Below are 11,169 nucleotides of genomic sequence, written 5' to 3' on the forward strand. Positions count from 1 at the left end.
TGTGAGCTGTTTAGAACTATTTAGCAAGTGAAGTATTGGACGAAACATTGCCAAATTTCATGGGCGTACACAGTAGACCATGCGATTTCGATTTCTGAAATAAAAAAAGAATAGTACGAAAAATCGTCACCAGGGGAAATTCTGGCGTTGAAAAGGTGTATTATTGTGAATATTGAAGGATTAAATGCTAACTGCCAAAATATGCATCAATTTTATTCCCAAAATATAATTTTTTCTAACAAATGAGATTCAATATGACCAACATCGAGGTACTTTCCATGTACTGCACACACAATGCACAATATTTTCCACACATCCGGGGGGGGGGGGGATTAATTTCCAAAACCTACAATGTGTTTTGGGTTTTCAAAGCTGAGACATCGGGAACATGCCGTAGAAACACAACACCATTAAGAAATACCCATGGCGGAACGTCACAAGGTGAAAGATAGGGCGACCACGGTGGCCACACCGTAGGAAATGCATGATTAATAAATCTGCTAATTAAAGAAATGCTGTCACCATACACTCAGTACCTAAAGCTCAACGTGGGGTGATGCACCATCGTATATGAATATTATTCAAGAAGAAATCCTTGCTTCCGCGCCAAAATTTCTTCACGAGGCCTTTTGGTATTATTCTTCTCTTGTTACGAATTGAAATTTCGTGTTGGTTTTATTGAACCTTATTTGAAAGCAACAAACATTTGTAGTTAAAAACTTGATGTGTGCTGATTTTTTTAGCATTTAATTTTTCAGCATTCGCAGGTAATGCACTTTTGCAGCGCCAAAATCCCCCTGGTGGTGAATTTTGGTACTATTTTTACTGCAGAAATCGAAATCCCATAGTTTGCTATGTACGATCATGAAATTTGGCAATGTTTCGTCCAATATTTCACTTGCTAGAGGGCTCTGAACACCTCATGTTATTTTATTACCACCCTGTACTTTTTTAATCCGTATTCAGATCTGTTCTTCAGATTCTTCCGAAAATGATATCGAGTTTTTAACAAAAATTTGCAAGTTACAATAATATTTTTAAACTTTTAGAATACCAATGTTTACGTGCATACTTTGAAGTAGATTTTTTTTTTACTTTTTGTAAAGAAATGAGTTGGATAATTATTATCATTTAATCAAATTACTGCTTCTTGCACAAGTTCATTGTGACTAATGTAACTGAAAGAGTCGTGAGCTTAATAAATACCTTTGTATCGAGAAGTAACAGGAAATATTCAACGTTTTGTAACACAAATATACAGATTACTGCATAACACGTTTTTCGGGGTTTCAATGAACCCCTTTTTAATGCAAAATAGTACTGGGGTAGTTTGACCCTTTCAAATTTAAAGAATTTTGATGTTTCTGTTAGCTTTAGGTTTTTAAAATTTAAAGGAAAACGCTGTATTGTTTTGTAAGAAATAACAAGTAGCAATAACTGCAATAAAAATGAATTCTGCAGATAAAAGACTGAGTTTGTACAATTCTTCAGACGATTCGAAAATACTTTTCAGAAATTGTATTGATAGTCTTCGGGGAGTTTGAACTGCAAAACGTAAGCCTTTTCTTAAAATTAAAAGTAGATATAGTGCTTCATAATCGAAAAAACGCAACGTCAAATTTCAAGCTAACTTTTAAAATATAATAGGAACAATATCCATGTATAAGATAAAAAAGGAAAAATACTCTTTCACCTCTTTTATTGAAAATTGTTTTGATAAATAGGAATAAAAATTTGTACATGCATTTTTAAAACATAACAATAACAACAATTTCACGAGTTTTCGGCTACAGCTCATGCTCAGTTCTTCCGACGGAAGATAATTTGACCAAGTAAGGTTCCAGAATCCAGAGCAGTCCAATTGCGGTGCCAATGACGCTGTTGATATAGAACATTCCATCGTAAGAACCTACTTTGTCCCGAAAGTATCCTGTAATTAAAAGAACTAAATAATAGTGTGCTCATGCATTTTTATTTTGAAATTAAAAAAAAAAGAAAAAAAAAAGGCAAAGTCGAAAAAAAGAAAAAGAAAACGAACGTGATAATACACTTACTTACGCCCGAGAAGTTAAACTTTTTTTTGTCATATTATTTTAATGAATTTTTTGACTTTTTTTTTACGCCTATAGAGTATGGTAAACGCAGCAAATGGTACTTTCAAACGTTAAAAATAAATAAATAATGTAAGACTAGTTGGCGTCTGTAATTTGATACTGCAATAAAGATAACTATACGGAATGTAAAAATAATAAAAAATACAGTAGAAAATTCGTGAGAGAGAATAAAATAAGTATATTTTGTAACAAAATTGTCATATCTTCCATTCTTACAAATCCTTAAGGGGTCACAGTACCTTTCAAGCAATTTTTTTAAATTTAAGTAAATTTTATAATTCTTTGAAACCATAACATGCCTACTTGTTTCGTAATCAATAATTTATTTTCAAAATTTAAAAATATTGCCTACTTCTTTTAAAAATTCAAAAAATTGAGGAAAATTTCAATTTTTTAAAATTCTTAAGGTTTTTTTTATTTTTGCACTAATTAAAAAAAAGTTTTTTGCTAAACAATCATTATAATCATCTCTAAAAATCTTTGCATTCATTTGCTTATGAGTTTATTAGAAAATGTTCAGTAATTAATTATGTAAAAATCAAAGTTTTTTTTTTTTTTGAAAAAATTGGTTTTTAAAGGTTTGACATGCTCTAAACATTTGAGTAATTTATAAAATGCTTATCCAATGCCTAGTTTTGTCAAATATGTTATCTCAATTGCAAAAAGTATTACTTTAAATCTGTATCTTTAATAGAAAAAATCCTTAGGGATTCTAATGACATGAAAACACAAAAAAACCATCATCGAGAAAAAGCAATTTAAAATTTTTCTTTTGCATAAGAACACATAGCGAGCATGGTCTAAAACCACTCATAACTTTTTAAATATTTGAACTAAAGCAACGAAACGTTTCCCCTGTGTTCAGAATAGTTTTTAGTTTTGAAATAAGCAATAAATTTTTCTTTTGATTGTTTCATCATTTTTGAGGTACTGTAACCCCTTTTAAATAGGCAGACCCATCACTTATTCCAATAAAATAAGCATATTTTGAAACAAATTTGTCACATCTCTTTTTCTTACAAATCCTTAAACAGGCAGACTAGTCGCCGGGCATATGTTGTAACAAAATTGTCATATCTCCCATTCTTTAAAAAAAATCATATTTAAACATTTGATATCTAAATAAGGGTAATTCAATATTTTAAAAAGCTAAAATTAGGTATCAGGGAAGTTCCTAGTATATATACTCAGTTTTCGTAAACTGTTTCTCCCTTTTGTTGAAGAATTCTGTCCGAGAAAATATAAATACTTTTAATTAAACAAAATTTAAAAATGATAGCATTTAACCCCCTCCCCTCCCCATATGTGCCCCAATGGCATCGTTCAGAGAGACACATGTTTCATGTTTTACAGTAATAAAAAACGCATTGAAAAATTAGGGAAGTGGTTGGGAAGAGGCTCTGCTGCCATTTATTTGGAGGAAATTTCATTGAATTGTCAGTGTTACTCCGGTATACCAGTGAGATATGCAACGCATATTAATGCAATGCAAATTTATTCCACAGACTCGTTTGAATGCTTGAGGGACATATGTTTTGTCTCGGCAGAAACAATAGGTTTACGTTAATAAAGTGAACAAATTTTCATCAGCATACTTACCAATATAACTTGGCAATGCGAATCCCAGCAGTCCAGAGAAAAAATTCATACAACCCATAGCAATTGACTGTTCATTACTGTCGATGTATTTATTGACCAACACAGGATGCCTGACAAACAGAGATCCCTGAAGAAGTCCAAACACACACAGAAGCGGAAACAGTGCGGGCTTTGTGTTAACGAATGGCATAACGGCAGTACAACACCCTTGCAGAAGCATTACCAATAACATGTACCTTGGTAACTTTATGTAGTTTCTATCAGTTAGCCACCCTAGACCTATGCGCCCCAGCAAGTCACCAAGTGATAGAGCTGCTATCACATACTTTCCGTCCTCTTCTTTGAGGCCTTTGTCCATAGTGAAATCTACTATGAAAGCCACCACTGGTACGAAAGTAAGGAAATGAACACATCTGCAAAAACATATCAGTAGAAATATAGGCTTCGTATGCAGCTTCAGAGCTGCTTTTAGTAAGGTGGAGTAAGAAGTGGACGTTTCGTTTTTATTTTTGGCTGAATTCTCTTTGGAATTGGACTCGTCTAGAACTGCCATTTGCTTTAACTTTCCAATTGTTACTGATGGTTCTTTAAGCGCCGACTTTTCGACTTCATCATTCAGAACGAGAAGTTTTTTGATTTCTGTAAGCAACCTACAGAGATGCTCGTTCTTTTCAAGTGAGAAATGAGATAAAATTTGGGACAGTTCTAAATTGGCAAGAAATTTAAGCTTTTGCATGAAAACCTGTTTCAGTTCATGATGCCTATTATTTTCATTCGTGTTAAAAGCACCATTTTTTTTCATAAAAAGATGTTGTCTGAATATTATTGTGAAAGGTATTTACATTTGGATTCGGAGCAAATGGCATTTTATTAAATTGGTCCTTTTGCAATGCTGAAATATTTCTGTCTATTAAACAATCATTTCCAACGTAATTATTTAAAATCTCTAGAACTAGGGCAAAATCGTCTTGCGTTTTCCTTTGCTCTGGTTCGAATGCTTTATTCACGTGAGCGTTTACTTCCACAGGTGTCCCATGCGTCCGTTTATCCATTTCCAGTGTTTCTGATACATTAAGAAAATCGGCAATAATGTCAATATTTTGACTCAAGAATTCGAAATCAACTAGGTTTTTCAAATTTTCAATCTGAACGTGCGGTCCTGGTTTAGATTCATCTAAACAAGGTAGGTCAGCAGAGAAAATGACATCATCACTTCTCATTGATTCTGTATTGAATCGTCTGCCATTTCCAGCACCAGTTGGTTCTTTCGTTCTATTCTCCTTATTTCTTTTCTTCACCCACCATGGCTTACGAAGAATCATTGCTGCAGGTATAGTATGCATTATTATTCCCGCCATAATGAGGAAGGTTCCTTGGATCCCATAACTTCGAAGCAACTCCTCCAGAAGAACAGGAAAAATGAAGGATCCAACGCATCCACCTGAAAATCCCATTCCAGCTGCTGTTGTCCGATATTTTTTAAAGTATTGTCCAATTACGACTTGGTTCAGCGTTGTGGTCATTGCCGTTCCAACTCCTGGGAAAACAGGAAACAGTTTACACTCATATTCCAACAAAATGAACATAAAATGAAGCATGCAACAAAAATTAAATCTTATCCATATAACGTTTGTTTTTAAATTTTTTCGCTTTATAGAAGATCATTATACAGTTAGGAAAAAACAATTTTGTCTTACAAAGTATTTTCAATTTCCTACTAAGCTTTTCACTGTATTTAAACAAAAATTCTAGATGATTACTTAGGATTTAGATGATGAAATACAAAATACAGAAAAATAATCGGTGGGATCAATTTAAACAAGCAGAATTGGTAACAAAATCTCAATATTGTTATTTCTAACAAAGTTGAATAGCAAACTGATAGAGGAATAAGTAAAATCTCGCGGACCGACAGAAAAACTGACTAAAGAAATAATATATAAGATATCCCTTATACCCCTCCCCCTCCCTCTCCACCTTTTTGGACTGGGTTAGGCTAAAAATGACGACGAGTCGTTTCTAATACCTGATAAGTTGGTTTCATGAGTACAAAGGAGATAAGACTTTCTTTCGTGAAGCAACGACGTCTTAAATCACGTGATAGATTTTAAAGCAAAGGATTGGAAGAAATCAGGTTTCCTTCGCTAATTTCACGTAAAACGTGTCAACCATTCGTCCTTGTTGAGTCACGTGACCTGTGGAGTCTTTGCCTCAGCGTTTTCTCAATGATTGGATTTGCTCCCTCCATTTACTAATTCCTGCTCAAAGAATACAACATGCATTTGAGTAAACTAGTTGAACAAGATTCATGTATATGCGTCTTTTAGTTAATAATGATATAGAATAACGTTTCACATGAAGAACTACAGTTTGTGCGTAGGTCTTGAAGGTACTGATACGAAAATAAAATTTCATGAAGCACTCTACCATTTATTCCTCCCCATAGGACACTAATCCACAGCATATTATCGGCATAGAAGCAGCAGGCTCCGCTGATGGTGCCAATCACACCGCCCGTAATGGCTACGGTACGAACGCTGTATTTCTGACCCAAGATACCAACCACAGGTCCTGAAAAAAACAAACACTTTTATAAAATGTGCATGCTTCAATCAAAAAGCAGTATTCAGTGCAAAGAAAAAAGTTTCATCTTTTTATAATCTTAAACTTCCATTCAAAGCTTAAACACATTTACCCTGAAGCTGCTAGAATCGGATATTTTGGGAAACTAGTTTGTCGATGAAAAAAAGCGTTTTACAGCGATTAATTTTCACAATGTCGACAATTTTAACGTGATTCAATGGAACACTCTCTAAATATCTCCAAATTAAAGCCAGTTTCGAAAAATATTTTTATTCGTCAAATTTGAAGCCAACTTGGCGATATGTCACTAAGTCACACTTAATGCTGATTTTCCCAAAAAAGGGGCAAAAGACCCCTTTTGGAACACCCGATTGCAACCAAAAGACAAGGTGCACAACTAGACCCCAGTAAGAGTCTACATATCAAATTTCTGCTTTCTACGGTATACCGTTTTTGAGTTGTGCTAGATATGTACATACGTACATTACGTCCCGGGAAAATGCGTGGTAACTAACTCGGGAATAGTCAAAATGGATAGTTCGGGCCATATTTTTATTTAAATGTCCATTCTTATGTACATATGCACGTGCTCTCGATACATCTTTATTTTTATTAATGACTAGTGGCACCCGCACGGCTTTGCACGTAGTAGAAAATTAAAAGGTCTTTTAATTCGCTTGTATATTTGCAAATAATCTATGATGAATTTTTCGCCAATTGGTTTGCTCATGTTACGGTTCCACGTTATGATAACTTGGTAATTTACTCGTCCATCTGTTGATAATTTTGCTCGGGAAAATGTTCTTAAAATTGGAATAGAAAAAGAACAAAATTGAATTTTTGAAAAATCGCTTTGAGTTGCACACCTTCATGCTACAAACTAACTTTGTGCAGGATTTCATGAAAATCGGCCGAACGGTCTAGGTGCTATGCGCGTCACAGAGATCCAGACAGAGAGACTTTCAGCTTTATTATTAGTAAAGAAAATAAAGCTGAAAGTGTCTGTATCTCTCTCTGGATGTCTGTTACGCGCATAGTGCCTAGACTGTTGGAAAGATTTTCATGAAATTTGACATAAAATTAGTTCGTAGCATAGGTGTAAGCACCTCGAAGCAATTTTTCGAAAATTCGATTGTGTCCTTTTTCTATTCCAATTTTAAGAACATTTTACCGAGCAAATTATCATAACGTAGACGAACAAATTACTATAACGTGGACTAGCAAATTAACATAACGTGGACGAGAAAACTACTGTATGCGACCATGGGTGAGCAACTTAACATAGCAAATTGGCAAGAAATTCATCATCCATTATTTGTATATATACAGGTGAACCAAATGACCTTTTAATTTTTCTACTACGGGCAAAGCCGTTCGGGTACCGCTAGTTAAGAATAATCACAAATGAAGAAATATATCCATATCAGCCAGGGTTTAATTTGCATTTGAGCTCACGGGAGTTGCTCTCCTGCACTTTGACAACCATGAGAATTTTGGCATATTAGACGAACTTTAGGTTATTTAAGCATGAAAATAGATTTAAAAGGTTATAGGGATCTCCCACTTCGTTTGTTAGTCATCAAGACCTGATATCAGCTAGATTATTAAAAATTGTATCTTATCTGAAAGTGAACGTAATTGTAAATTTTAACAGTACCAAAAACAAAAACCTTAACATTTGATTGTCAGTGTGCTCGCGGAAAAACGCGATTTAACTTAATGAATATTACTCGAAATAAGTAGCAATCAAAAGTGCATAGTAAAACATGTTAGTAAACGCATGAATCATTTCTCTTGTGTCCTCAATATCGAAATATAAACTCTTAAATCAGCCAAAAATTGAAGAAAAAACTCCCGACTCCGCGAGTTCCCGTGAGTAATGGAAGAAGGAAGATATCTCACACGCTGTGCAGATGGATGTTCTGTCACATGCAGGCTGAAACCGTGAAAATAGCTTTAATTACTCTCCAAATCTTTAAATTTGGCGGTTTTTTTTTTTAAATTTCGGCAGACTTTAAGACTTTACTAGCTGCGTCGCCCGGCTTTGCACGGTCCCCCTCGAAAATAAAAGTTATGTCAAGTGACGCGTGTAGAACAACCAGGCTTGAATTTAAAAAAAAAAAAACAGTACAATTTTGCGGCAGATTGTGGGAAAATAACCAAAAGGTAAACATTTTAAATCCTCCGATGGCAGGAAAAGCCTTTAAAATAAAAGCTAGAATTTTATTTGTTCATATTCGAAAAAAAAAAAAAAAGGCAACAGATCTTTCTTCTCAATGAATTCTTGTTTTCTTCACGCTACAAATTTAATAAAAGCATTGTTACGGAAAATTGAAATGAAGCACTGAATAATAATTGAATGGGGGAAAGCCTTCGAAAAATAAAGATTTTATGTCGAAATCTAAGTGTCATATTTATTAATTTTTAATTGATATCTCCGCTAATTATTATCGGATGATTATGTTAAATAGCCAAACATGAAGACTGGAAGATTACGAATTCATCGATACCTGGTTCAATGGTCGGTTCACTGGCCTTCCAGAGAAGTAACTCGGACATACATACATAGATACATAGATACATACGCTCAGTTTTTAATTATATAAGATATCTGATGACGGGTGCCACGAGAGCGAATAATTTTTGCGTTAAAAATGTCTCAATGTCTCTCTTTCAATTCAAATTCTCGGGATATGGGGAGGTCAGTGAACGCGATCAGAAAACAACTTTCACAATGTGCTAATTAACGCAGAGCTTGACGCGAAGTTTTAGTTAAACTTTATTTCTCTTTGATATCAATCACCGAAGAGTCCAAAAAAAAAAAAAAAAATTGTTAAGCCTATGAGTGATTATGGCAATCCTTGTTTCTTTCGTTTTCAACTGATTTTGAAGGACCCGTCCAAGAACGAATGCCTACAATCCTGAGGTGCACCATAAAAGCATTTTCATATGTACACAGCGTGCCTGAATGCGAAATTATTCTTCAACCATCATACAAATCTTGATTGTTGTGGAGAAATTGTATGGTAAATCATTAAGTACAGAAGTTAGATCATCATCAATCTAGATCGAAACTTGGGGGGAGGCACCTTTGATTGCTTACATGAAATATAACATTGAGTTAAACAAATTATTTTTTAAAAAAAGGAAAAAATAACGTTATCAAATCACAAAGTTTCAAAACCATTTCACCCAAGATTTTCGTAGATGCAAGTTGCCTTTTTTCATAACTAGTTAGAAACTTTTTTAAGTAAGCAGCAGTCACAAGCAATTTTTCATGACTGCTGCTTAATTTAGAGTGTTAAAGAAACTCCCCGGTAAGCAAATGATTTCTAAAAAAGAAGAAGAAGAAAAGTTATGCTATTAAATTTTGCAATAAGTTACCGCCCTAAGGCAGGGCTAAGGCAGAAATACAAAAAATACACCGCTAGCTCAGTTATTCCATCCGAGGACTGCAGTTTCGTGCTTTTTACCACTCATCATCCCGGAATAAGAAGTAACTGAGCTGGAGGCGGAAAACCATCGCGTTGTTTTGCATGCTATTAAATCACAAAGTTTCAAAAATATTGCATGCAAGTATTCCGTGGAAGCATGCAAGGGATCTTTTTTTGTAACAAGCAAATAACTTCTGTAACTAAGTAGCATTCTCAAGTTTATCATCGTCACTGCTGCTCAATTTTGAAAGAAATTTAAGCAAATTATTTTAAAAAGAGAATAAAGCTGTGCTATTAAATCACATTAAATCACAAAGTTCTAAAAATATTACATCCAAGTTTTGGCTGATGCAAGGTTTCAATTTTTGGCAAGTTATGAACTTCTGAAACCACTAGTGAGCCAGAAATGGGGTTTTTTGATGACCAATACCTTTTGAAGGGATTTTTTGATCAAAAATACCTTCTGAAGTTTTTTTTTTGATCAAAACAGCCCTTTCATATGCATAAACTACTGCATTAAAAATGGCATTCATGTTAAAACCATGGCTATGGGATGGCCCCTTCCTCGCTGCGCCACTGACTGAAACTAAACGGAATGCAACTCACGAGAGCGTTAAAGAAACTTACCGAGCAAATTCCTCGCCGAGGATCTGATGGAAAATGGTATGGAGGCTCCCCTTCGATCAATTTGGAACATGTCTATGAAAGCAACATACAAAATGCCGGACATCCTGCCAAGTCCGGCCATGATGAAATTGATCACACAAGCTGCGAAAGCTACACACCAGGCATAACCGCTGTCAGGACCATTCATTGTTGTGTGAGTGACTTCAAACTCTGGGCTACAAAAAAAGTTTAAAACATGCTAAAACAAAACAAAAACATTTGTTATAAGAGCATTTCTTAAAAGCATTAAATAAATGCATTTCTGAAATCATTAATTAGGTAATTAGTAAATATATATTAGATCATATGTTGTTAAAATCTTCCTGGATTTACACGCGTAATTTTTATTCACACTAGGCAAAATCTTTTGTGATTTTCTTTCTAAACATTTAAGGGGCATAATTGGTAACCGCAGCGGAAGTAAACGACCGAAGCGGAAACAAATGACCAGCGGAAGCAAACCACGCAAATATTGTCAACAACGATCTGTTTTACTCGTTATTATCTTTAGCATCTTGTTTTTAAATAAACAATGCATTATTTTGATTTCAAAGAAAATGAATTGAATGCTTCAAAATGATAAGCAACATTTTAATTATTATTTTTAATGTTTATGCTTGAGTTTTTTTTTTTATAACTTTATCAATTTAAATGTTATCGTTTGCTAGCATCAAAATTTTCTGCACTCGTCCCTTTAAAAAAAAATGAAATCTAAAAATAAAATTAACAGTGTTCACACACACACAGAAGCGAAACCAGCTTCATCCTTTGGA

General features: G+C 34.3%; 1 protein-coding gene across 1 annotated transcript; it reads right to left on the reverse strand.

Moving 5' to 3' along the window:
- Positions 1-1,780: 1,780 nt before the first annotated feature.
- On the reverse strand, positions 1,781-10,544 carry LOC129216675 (uncharacterized). Its single transcript, XM_054850891.1, has 5 exons — positions 10,358-10,544; positions 6,141-6,284; positions 4,602-5,250; positions 3,714-4,534; positions 1,781-1,930 (listed from the first exon to the last, which is right to left on the reverse strand). The coding sequence occupies exons 1-5, from the start codon at positions 10,542-10,544 to the stop codon at positions 1,788-1,790; spliced, it is 1,944 nt and encodes a 647-aa protein (XP_054706866.1). The 3' UTR covers positions 1,781-1,787.
- Positions 10,545-11,169: the final 625 nt, after the last annotated feature.

Source organism: Uloborus diversus, chromosome 2 (assembly GCF_026930045.1).
Source record: "Uloborus diversus isolate 005 chromosome 2, Udiv.v.3.1, whole genome shotgun sequence".
Classification (NCBI taxonomy): Eukaryota; Metazoa; Arthropoda; class Arachnida; order Araneae; family Uloboridae; genus Uloborus; species Uloborus diversus.

Coding starts and splice junctions, on each gene's coding strand:
- LOC129216675 (XM_054850891.1), bottom strand. CDS start 10,544: ATGAATGGTCCTGACAGCGGTTATGCCTGGTGTGTAGCTTTCGCAGCT. Junction 6,285..10,357: donor CTCGGCGAGGAATTTGCTCG/GTAAGTTTCTTT, acceptor TGTTTTTTTCAG/GACCTGTGGTTGGTATCTTG. Junction 5,251..6,140: donor CCTATGGGGAGGAATAAATG/GTAGAGTGCTTC, acceptor CTGTTTTCCCAG/GAGTTGGAACGGCAATGACC.